The sequence below is a fragment of the Gymnoscopelus braueri genome (genome assembly GCF_963280865.1).
Source record: "Gymnoscopelus braueri genome assembly, chromosome: 9".
Taxonomy (NCBI): Eukaryota; Metazoa; Chordata; class Actinopteri; order Myctophiformes; family Myctophidae; genus Gymnoscopelus; species Gymnoscopelus braueri.
The window spans coordinates 30,038,599-30,050,682 of NC_137610.1; the positions used below are offsets into that span (position 1 = coordinate 30,038,599).

Sequence of the window (12,084 nt, forward strand, 5' to 3'; positions counted from 1 at the left end):
TTCACAGCCCAGGGAGCGCCGGTTAGCGGCTATAGCAGTTTACACAGAGCAACAACAACAGGTAAGAAGAGAAGAGCAGAGTTAATAGAACAAAACCGATGCTGGAGAGAACAGAGGAGGAAAAGAAACTGTCCTTTGTTTCAAAGGAGGAGGAAGTAGGAAGAGAAGTATAAATGCACATCCAGTTGTTTTAATTTTAATTAATTAATTTGATTGTTTGCATCTCATGCACTATATGAAGCATAAAGCATAAAGCATCTAGAAGTGTATCTTTTAAGAGATACAGAGTACAGTGATAGTTCAGTTAAATCTTTTGCAACAACATGTTAACAGGTTGAAACTCAAACAGGACTGCACAACTCAGTGTCTCTCTTAAAGCGTCAGTGCCATGAATTTGGTACTTTTTCAGTTTTTCATTTGTCTGTAGAGTTGACATTACTCCGTTAGAAGAGGACCAAATGAGGATAAAATGTGCAAGGATGTCTGATTGTGAGGAAAATCCTAATGAGCATTAACACACTTAACACATTCACTGACAGAATGTAGCCATTCACGGACATATCCGTGATTTTTTTTTTAAATGGGTGGGGGGGGGGGGGGGGGTGGGAACGTCCAGAACCCAAGATAACGTGATCCGAAGATTTACTGCTCCATTCACTTCCTGGTTAACTTATTACTTTAAAATCTTGTATCTTGGCTCCTGTGTCATTATTTTTTTTACTATGTATTTTTGGCGAAACATGCTATTTTCAACTAGGTATAACAAGAGAACGGGAGGTCACGATGACATGTTTTTTTTCACGGAAGCACAGTGATTTCCTCCTTGATTAGCAACCATCAGGGATCGATCATACTGGAGATAAATATTCTGTGGTTCTTGAAAAATTTGTCAGAATGCTTAAAAATGATGGCAGAAAGCTACCTGCCAGCATTAGAAAGCCCCTGGCAGTGAATGTGTTAACAACACCATATATTGATCACTCCTCCTACCAATAAAGACATGGAGATAAGGTTGAAAAACAGTAGAGTATTCCTTTAACAAACTGACAGTAGCCGATGGAATCTTTTAAATGAGGAAAATCCTACATCCAGTAGATGATCAACACGTTTGATCGGGACCACTGTATCGCACCAAGTTTCTAAACCTCCAGAGCAGACACTGTGCACATGCTTGCCTTTTACCCAGCTACGAGGACTCATTTTGGACATGTGAGTACAGTACCATGAACTGCCTGGAGGCCATACTGTATCAGACCACAATTAAAAAAATATATCAGTACAGTACCATGACCTGTCTGGAGGCCATATCAGACCACAAGTAAAAACAATATCATAGTGCAGTATTAAGTTCCTGTTACTGCATGGCCTATGTAATGTTTTCATAAACATATTTTAGTGTACCATTTAGCCTTCAAAAAAGATTGTTGTATGTTTGTTTATATTCAATATGCAGCACCGCTGCATGCTAGATCAGGTCTGTGTGGACTGATGTATGGATGTCATGATATTGGTTGGAATTGGTTGGTAACCTGAAGATGTAGAAACAAACAATAAAGCACGCACGTCATCCACTCACTAAAGACCAGGTGCTGGGCAGAGGTCAGAATCCAAAAACAAGAAAGTCTGCACACTGGATCATCTGTCCAAAGTTTAAAATATATTGGTTCCTTTACACCATTGGACATGACGTTTCGAGCCATACCTTATTTAAAAAATAGTGGAAATAGCCGATCTACAAGCACACGTTTTGAGCTTGTAGATTGGTCATTTCCACTATTCATGTTTAGTTTTTTTATTTGTATTTGTTATTCGTAATGTTCCAGTGTTCAATGACAGAAACACAATTAAATCGTTAATCGCAATTATTTGAGCGACAATTAATCGTCAAGTAAAATTTCATAATAGTGACAGCCCTAATTACGACCACAGAATGATACGCTCTAAAAGGGTGAAAGACACATTCTTCATTTCAGATCATCTTTGATAAAGAACACCAAGGGGAGTTGATCACTTCCTTTTGTTATTTTTAAACACACACGACAGGTAATGTTTGTTGTAAACAAACAGGTGGTGGGTGGAGTGTGCAGACCTCTACTCTCTGCTCTACATTCAGTACATACAGTCAACATGTGACTTTTTTTTTAGTCAAGGAAATTATTGGCTGTAATGTTACTGACGAAGATAGGTGTGTGTATGTGTGTGTGGGGGCCAGCATGTGTATACATCAACATGCTTGCTGGTGTACAGAATGTGTTCTGTATGTATACATGTGTGTGTGTCTACATGTGAGTTCATGTACGGTATGTCCACAAGCATGTGTGTGTTTTCTGTTATTCAGCGGGTGTATGTGACACTGTACATTGTGTGTGGGTGATACGCGATACCTTGTCCTCCAGGATACATGCATCGGAAGGCTCTACCCAGCTCCTCTGCCTGCACCCTGCCTGCTGGCGTCAGCTCTCCACCCCACTTCAAAACCAGCAGCAGAGAAGGACCCTCCCTGTGACTATCTGCAAGCACAAGCACACGCACACACACACACACATTATCCATTACAATTCATATAGACACAATGGTGACTCAAAGTAACTACATAAGAGGTCATGTAAATCTGAGTTATACTTCTTTGTGCCAGGGCTCCATCATTTTGGCCACAAATGTGCCCAAAAATGCGACTAAACTTTTTTAATTGGTCAAACACAGATCCAACCCGGTAATACCAACTTTCAGCTCACCTCTTTCACTGGTTTCAAATTCATAATATGCATGTTGGCACAGCTTATTTTATTTAGACCAACACAGACAGCTGGTTACATTAGATAGGTCACTGACACTGATTGTTGTGTGACACAAGCAGTCCTCAATTCCGCATGTTGACAAAGACAAGCTTGTTCATTTATCATTTCATGTAACAGGTTCACGGACACTGGATCAGAGAAACCTTGACAATTAACAGTAGCTGGTGGAGTCAGCCGTTTTGTCAGCTGTTTAGATATGTAAGACTTTGCAAATAACGCACTGGGTGTCTGTGTAATCTCTCATCTTTTACCCAGTTGGCTCAGACATTCCCTTCTTCTGATAGTTCTTGCATTGTGTTTTTGCGTTTGGTGTGTACAACTATAGCAGCCACAAGCTGCTGTAATAAATGTGTGTTGTGTCTGTAGGTCGTCCTCAGACAATGTACTAGAAACACAACATGCACTACCACGAATGAGTCGCCTACACTGCAAAACCATCCACAGTGCAATGCTACGTTTTATCGTTTGTAAACTAAACGTAATCATGTTGATCACGTTTCCATATTGCTTATTACTAATACAATACAAGATGGATTTAGTAAAATCGGTAAGTAAACACAATTTTGCTGGCACTATCTTTAATTTGCCAGCACGTATATTGACGTATACCTGTTGACCTACAATACTGTATAATAAAATAGCCTTCAAAATGTCAGAAATAAGTGAAGGTTTAAACCTGGCAAGCTACCGTCATTCCTGTTCGCAAGCATTTACTTCCTGTTGGTAAGAAATTACTAATGTGTGTATGGGAGCTGACAAACACGGTAAAATATAAAAATGTATTGCAAAAATAGCCGAGCTACAAGCTCAGGTTCATCCTACAATCTGCCTTAGATTATGAGATATCTTGTGTGCAAACCTGACATTTTTGTGCCATACCTGACAGTATGGCACTTGTGGAAATGCCATGGGGTCACCAAAAAAATTAGACTTCATCCTCCAGGGAGCATGAAGGTGCACAGTATAGCCCTCTCCGGGACTGTTAACCTAATCCCACACCCGCCCACTCCAGCTGGATTTCTGTTACCATTACCGCTAATGGTTTTTCAACCTGTCCTGCCCTGCCCACAGCAAAGTTTAAGTGCTGCCTGCTCCTGCAACATTTTAATTGAGACCCAAATACAAACGGAAAGACGGAAAGGGATTTGACAATTTCAGCACTTGGACAGAGACACAGTGAGCTGGACTAACTGCTGATCAGTAAATGAATGAATGAATGAATGAATGAATGATACATAAATACATGTACCTGTCGGGTAACAACAATTACATTCTCCTCCACAAGACTTTCAATTAGGTTGTCATTAATCTGGATGGACCTATTATTTTCGAAAACTATGCGCAATGGGATGAATGTTTACTGTATGTTTAGTATTTACACACACACACACACACAAGATACAGTTAACTCATTGACTGCCATGGACGAGTTAACTCGTCGAATTCTGCCAGTGCCCAATACTGCCAACGACGAGTTTGGACGAGTAAAAAAAAAAAAAACAGAACCAGGAGATAACGTGATCCAAAGAGTTACTGCTCCATTCACTTCCTGGTTAACTTATTACTTAAAATCCTGTATCTCGGCTCCTGTGTTGTTGTTTTTGTGTTGCATGCTATTTTTTAACGACGTATAACAAGCGAACGGGAGGTCGCGATGATTTCTTTTGCGGAAGCACAGTGAAACCCGGCAGTTAAAGAGTTAAGGGCCGTTCACACTGAGCACTATAACTATAAGATATAACTATAACTATGTCGTTCACCATTGTATTATTTTCATAGTTGGTGTCACTCTGCCATCCACTTGACCACTTTGACGATTATTAAAACTATATATTTTATAGTAAACTATATAGTTATAGTGCTCAGTGTGAACGGCCCTTAAAGCTCATTCCCACAGTGTCAAGTGGATATGTATGTGTACTGTACACACACACACAGGTTGTGCTTCTACAACACACTTAAACACACAAAAAAGAGCTACTGTATATAGATATATAAACAATGATGCCAGCTAGCCCTACAGTACAGTATGTGTTCAGCTGTGCGTGTGTGTATGTGTATACCTTCCTCTTCGCTGGAGGCTTTAAGTTGTCCGTTGGGAAGGTAGGTCATCTGAACCTTCCTGTTGATGCCAGAGAAGTGACCGTACCTACACCGTGCACACACCAGACATACAGGCCATGTATCATTGTTGTCCTCTAACAATGAATCAAACATGTCATGTTTGGCAACACCCTCACACTTCTGTTCCATTCTGTGTCCATGACAATAAGCAGAATGGAACTAGAAATACACACACACACACATAAGGTTTCACACAAACAAATGCAGGATAACAGGTGTTTGTCTAGGAGTCAGTCATTCAGTTCAGTGCTTTAGAGCTATAGTACGTTAACTACAAGAGTTGACAAAGTATGATTTCTGTGTGTGTGTGTGTGTGTGTGTGTGTGTGTGTGTGTGTGTGTGTGTGTGTGTGTGTGTGTGTGTGTGTATGTGTGCGTGCGTTAATGCCCATTGTTTGAGGGCTTGCCCTTTACTTTGTAAGAGGTTATGACATCAACAGTATGCACGGTCACAAAGTGCACAGCGCGCGCACACTTACACACACACACACACACACACACACACACACACACAACACTCAAAGGACCTTTTGATAGCCAGTATGGTAATTATTTGGCACATTTGGCCTCCGTTTAATGACCACATAGAATTCTGTAATAGAACAGACATCTGTTCAGAGAAACTATCACGACATTTTATTGGACGATTAATTGTCGTACAAGCTCACAATGTGTCGATTGGCTTGTAGATTGGCTATTTCCACGATTCTTTTGAAAATGCTTGAACATGTATGAACCTTTTATTCAACATGGAAACTATAATGACGATTATGACAATTATGGAAAAAGAATTGTGATAATCTCAAATAATTGCGTTCAGGTGATTATGCAATAATTATGACAGGTATACTTGGAGAACTAGACAGGGGGTGTTTGCCACAGATATCAGATAGATTTTTGATTTGTCTGTGACAACTAATAAACAGTAAATATTTGTTTCACATAATTTCATTGTGTTCTATATACAGTAAAGACACACGCTTATGCCCATTTTGTTCCATTTGTACATTCTCAGAGTTAAATAAAGACTCAGGATTTTGTATCTGGAGTGTGATAAAACAAAAAATAAGGAAGTCCAGTACAGCATTTACTGCTGGAACCACAATGCACCTCTATGTTTCGGTTCTTATTTAGTGGATTCAGACTTGTGATTCAGACTTGTGAATAACACAGGTTATGAGACACAGAGGAGAGATGAATTTGCTGTATTATTTTAATGAAAGAATATTTTCAAAATGTCACTATGAAAAATATATCTTGCATATTGGAGAATTGGAAATTGCCCAGTGCGAGTTCGAAGGTAACAACACTCTAGTCGGTAGACTAGTTGTCTCTAGGTTATTGTCAGAATGATGGTCAATACTAAATATTTCAGTATTTCTTCCGTGTTGATGGGTTCTTACAGTAACAGGTGGAGGGAACAGAATATAACAACAGAGGGAGGTAAGGTGAGAAAGACAGTCAGTTACTGAGTGGTAAGAATGACATGCAAAGTAATCATGGCTATAAAGTGGCAAAAACAGCCACGCACGCACACGCACGCACGCAGCAGAGACATAAGTCATGTAATCATTTTCCCCTGTGTGTACAGCTAGGTTAATGACTACTGTTGTTAATGGGACTAATACACTGCATACTAAACATTAGGAACACTTTGCAAACGTTGTAAATCTTTTTTGCAAATCTAATGTCTCAACTGACTTAAAATAGGCTTAATATAAATCTATGAAATACATCTGAAACGTTAAAAAGTACCTCTCTCATGACTGAACACTTCTTGCCTGGTCTTTCTGTTTAATAGAGAAGACTAGTCGCATCAAGTGGTCGAGGCTGCCCAGTAAAGGAACATTCCCAAGTCTGAACCCTAGTCTTTGAATCCTGTCAAAGTGTCCTTGAGCAAGACACTGTACCCTACAATCCTGCTCACTCATAAGTCACTGTGAAGTGAGTGAAATGTTCCTAATGTCTGGTACAGAGTGTAACCGCATTATTTATACACAGACTGACTGAGTCACTGACTCACTGAGTGTCATTCAAACTGGACTCCCTTCAAGAGAGACAGAGAAGGGGGAGAGAGAGAGAGAGAACAGGAAGAGATGGATGGAGGTAGAAGAGAAATCAGTGTGAGTGGAGTTGAAAGAGACGTGTGAGGGACCAGACAATAGACGAGGGAGAGAGAGAGTCAGAGGAAGAAAGGGGGATGATGGAGAGAGATGTATGGAGGAATGGAGAGGAAGAAGTAGGAAAAGAGAGGGATAGAGAAAACAGAAAATAAAAAAGGGAGTTAGACTCTGGAGAAAAGCAGCGTTTTAAAGAAGTGTGTGTGTGTGTGTGTGTGTGTGTGTGTGTGTGTGTGTGTGTGTGTGTGTGTGTGTGTGTGTGTGTGTGTGTGTGTGTGTGTGTGTGTGTGTGTGTGTGTGCGCGCACGTGTACATGTGTGAATCATTGTGTGCATAATTGTGCATGTGTGTTGTCTTACATCTCCAGGACAGTCTTGAGTTGTTGCAGTTTCGATTTCTTCTCTTCGATCTCACAGTCGTTGTGTTGACCCAGCTCCACCAATAACAGACGGGCAATGTCCAGCACTTCCTGAAACACACAGGAAGTTACCATGCAACTGCATGAGCAGACAGAATAATGACACTGACGTTTGGGGAATAGATTTCAGTAGATTTAGCGTATTTTAATCACTGTGTATATAGTATGTCTATTTTTGTCTATTATGTCTATCTGTGTTCCTCTGCCTGCAACAACTCACTATTCTCATGGCAGCACTAACTGGCACTTGTGTGTTATTAGTAAACCTACAGCTGACAGTTGTCCATGGAACCTACTTTTAAATGTTGAAGGACCACTGATGGTCTTGCATGTTGCATGTTTAGTCTGTTTGACTATGACTCACTTTATATACTTGTTATAATTTTGAGGAAGCCATTGCATTCCATTCCTTTCAGTACACTATGATTAACTTGCAGAGATATGAAACTTGCTTGAGATAGGTAATGCAATACACTCAACTTCAGTGCAGATATTTAAGTTAACGTTGCATTTTAACACATTTATTATAATTATTATATCATAATTACTTTGAACAAAATTCAGATGTCTATTACATGGACTCAATTATTGAGGTACATTTTCCCAAACTTTTACTAACATTGGATAAAATGTTCCCATGTCATTGAGTCGATGTCTGCTGCACAGTTTCAGTCTGTGATCCTGTGTCTAATATCGAATCTCTAAACTATTTCTGATTCTGGACTGCAAATATTTAATAATAAGAGCAGAAGGTCAAAAAGGAAGATAATCTAAATCACTTTACTATACAGTTTGAACAGATATATGATCAAATAGATTCGAAGTGAAAGATGACACTGAAAAACACGGACAGAGAGAAACGGACGGAAACAGACCTGTAGTTGTTTTGGTTTTTTAAGCTTTAGCTTTCCTGACTTGTAGCCTCCACACTTCTCAAACAACTCAAAGAATCTGGACAACACACAGAGACAGGGACAGACAGACAGACAGACAGACACATATGACAGAGACAGCAGTGTTATGAATCCACAGGTACAGATCAGTGTTTCTCCACAACTGGATCTTGACCTAAAAGGTTCATAAAGATGTTCTTGTCCAGGCCAAAGACATTAATACATGTGGTCATGACTTCATCATCAAAGCTAAACTAATAGTGACTTATTGGGCTAAGATGGTTGAGGAGGGACAATCCTCGGCAGTCTGTTCCTTGAAACCACCTGTTATGCTGAGATGAAAAATCCATCAAAAATGAATTGGTGCCAAGACAGCAGATCAATACAACAGCTATAACACTGTACAACAGCTAAACACAAAACAAATAAATCAAATTGTAATAAAATAAAAAGAGTAACACGGAATTGGACTTACAAAGGGTGTCTGACTTCCATTTTCATCTTCTGCTTGGGTGTCCGGTCGCCATGACGCATGACGGCGATGACACAACGCAGCTCCATCCTGAAGTAGGGGAGGAACGGAGCGGAACATAACATAACGTTACGTGTAACGTAACGTAAAATCATATAACAGAGTAGAATATAACAGAACAGAACTCACTGCAGAATAAAATGTCCTTGGCATAAGGGTGGTAAACTAGAAAGCACGACTACATTACATTACATTACAGTCATTTAGCAGACGCTTTTATCCAAAGCGACTTACAATAAGTGTATTCAACATAGGTAATCTAATGAAGCTAATCTAATGAAAACAATCAAACTATGTAATACACATACGAGGTGGATCAAGTAGAGGAAGAGCCAGAAGGAGAAGGTGAGGAAAAGACAGAACAGCCTTAAATAACAAAACCTGGACTAACTATTCCAAACCATCCTACTACCTAACAACATGTCAGCTGTTGCTACAGCCATGAGCTGGAGTCCTAAAGTCATGAGAATATCACACCACTCTTAGTGCCCTTCCCTAGACAGCACATTTTAAGACATTTTGCTGGGACATATCTTGTGTCAGAATCCAAAGTTACATGACATGACCAATGGCAATGGGAGCTTTCCTCTTCCTGAAATTGTAACAACAAACTTTTGTTACACACTATGGCATCAACCAAGTTAAAATAACTTTAAGTATACTGTATTATTAGTGTGGTTGCAACCAGACTATAGTACTCTTCCGACTTTATGTCATGTTTATTCTAGATAAACTTGATTTTGCCGCGCTACTCCTCCCACAGTTTTTTTTCCCCAATTCAGTGCCCTATGTCAAAATGACCGGCTTCACCGGGAATCGTGTGCGTGTATTTTGCTAAGAGATTGGTTACATAGTTTAATTGATATTGATTTATTAGTGCATTAAATTTCCCCATCCACTTTAATGGGAAAATGAAAAACTCCCATTCAAGTATTTTTTTCTCAGAAACCGTAAGGGCTAAAGTTACAAGACTTGGAGGGGAGGTTCATAATTTAGTGCGAAATTATTTTAATGGTAGCGCTATAACAGCCCACTTTACGTTTTGGCCTATAACTCTTGAACCGTAGGTCGTAGAATAAAATTCCACTTTGATCCATAGGGAGCGCCAGAAATGCACAAAATGTAACCGTTTGATGCAAAAACATTATTTCTGGGGGGATCAATCCTCTAAAAATGAAACGCAAGTGGAGTGACGTGAGAGGAGTGACGTGACAATGTAATTAACGCAGCCCCCGACGGTATTCCTCCCGGCGTATTCCTCGAGTCCCGGCGGCCGCGACCCGCGACTCGCGTCGGCGCAAGCACACTTTGCAATTTCCCAGAATTGCGAATATTCTAGTAGACCATTGCACCATAGCACTACTGTACATGCTGCCCAGGCTGCCTCCCACTCTGCAGTCCTGATTGTTCTAGACCTATCAGCAGCATTTGACACAGTGAACCACCAGCTGCTCCTGGACACCCTGGCTGACCTAGGCATCGCTGGGACGGAACTAAAGTGTTTCTCCTCCTACCTGACTGACTGCACCTATTGTACCAGGTTTCTTGGAAAGGTTTGCTTTCATTCCCCCACACCCTCCTGATCGGGATCCCACAGGGATCTGTACTTGGCCCCCACCTTTTCTCCCAGCAAACAAAATCTCTTGGCTCTGTTATCTCTGCTCACAATCCATTTTATCACTGCTATGCCGATGACCCCCCTACCCCCTCTGCCACTCAGGTGGAAGAGCGCATCGCCACATGTCTGGCTGACATCTCACAGTGGATGTCTTCTCAGTTCTCAATACCTCAAGTTAAGACAGACTAATACCCAGACAAGACAGAGCTTCTCTTCTTCCCAGGTAAGTCCTGCCCCATGCAGGATCTAACTATTTCCATAGACAATGCCCTGGTGACTTCGGTTCCAACAGCCAATAACCTTGGTGTTGTCCTGGACAGTCAGCTCTTATTCAAGGCACACATTGCAGCGGTCACTCGGTCCTGTAGGTTTACACTCTATAACATTTGAAGGATCAGACCCTTCCTCACCCAGGAGTCAGCCCAGCTCCTTATCCAGACCTCAGTCATATCAAAACTTGACTACTGTAACTCACTTTTTACTGGCCTCCCGGCATGTGCACTTAAGCCCCTCCAAATGATCCAGAAAGCCGCAGCACGCTTGGTCTTCAACCAGACAAGATCTTTCACACGTCTCCCCCCTTCTACGCACCCTCCATTGGCTCCAACCCTACAACCCCTCCCGCTCACTCAGATCAGCTAGCATAGGGAAGCTATCAGAACCTTCCCTAAAACATTGCTCCACACGACTCTTCTACCTTCTGGCTCCCAAATTGTTATTACAATGCTGTATTATGCTAACTTAAGGTAGCCTCAGCACATTGATGGAAAGGTACTTACATGGTTCCTGAGGTTGTGGGGACAATGGGGATGTCTTCAGCCTCCATGGGGATGGACCAGGGGATATGGAACTGAGGAGCCAATTCTCTCATCACCATGTTCCTGGTAGGATAGTACAACAACAACATACTCATAATCCTTGAATTGCAAATACTGAAAAATAACCAACAACCGAGTTTGGGAGGCGTAGAGAAAAAAAACGCATGCACACCAGAGACTCAGGTTCAATTCCCAGCTCCATCCACTCCTTGTTTAACTTATAACTGAAAAGGGCTGTATAAGCACTTTTTTTTTACTTTGAAGAAAAAAGAAAAAAAAATCGCACTGGCCAGAAATAGACAGAAATAATTCTGGCACTCAGTGAGTTAAGGGCGTAGAGTAAATATCCCTTTATTTTTTGTTTCCTACATTTTGTTTTTATTATTATTATTTAAAACAATTGTTCATGAATTAAAAACAAATTCAATGATTTTTCAAAAGAATTTCATAAAAAAAGAAAAAAAAGAAAAGAAAAAGGAAATTCCATAAATTAGAAAACAAATGTTTAAGAAGTCGCGAAAATATCCAATCTACAAGCTCACAACGCATCAATCTCCAGGGGAGACAAGTGAGCTTGTAGATCTCCTGGGGAGACATCAAATTTCTCTTTTGGGTCTCGAGCTAAAATGTTTGGGAACCACTGGTCTTCACCCTCCATAGACCGACAGAGGGACTGTGAGTGGCATTGGCAGAGACAAGGGACCACGTTACACACAAGGGATAGACGACAAAATAGATTGGGGAGAAAATTAGTGAAAAAAAAC

The 12,084-nt window shown here is 40.7% G+C and overlaps 1 protein-coding gene across 3 annotated transcripts in view; it reads right to left on the minus strand.

The window, feature by feature from the left end:
* Positions 1 to 12,084, minus strand: part of ppip5k1b (diphosphoinositol pentakisphosphate kinase 1b) — a 68,017-nt gene that overhangs the window by 30,790 nt on the left and 25,143 nt on the right. For all 3 annotated transcript variants that reach the window (XM_080436759.1, XM_080436758.1, XM_080436757.1), the window contains exons 10-15: positions 11,282 to 11,383; positions 8,828 to 8,914; positions 8,335 to 8,410; positions 7,401 to 7,510; positions 4,862 to 4,947; positions 2,385 to 2,510 (exon numbers count right to left, since the gene is read on the minus strand). In XM_080436759.1, the coding sequence (XP_080292885.1) occupies positions 2,385 to 2,510; positions 4,862 to 4,947; positions 7,401 to 7,510; positions 8,335 to 8,410; positions 8,828 to 8,914; positions 11,282 to 11,383 (587 nt within the window). The remainder of the gene's footprint in view (positions 1 to 2,384; positions 2,511 to 4,861; positions 4,948 to 7,400; positions 7,511 to 8,334; positions 8,411 to 8,827; positions 8,915 to 11,281; positions 11,384 to 12,084) is intronic.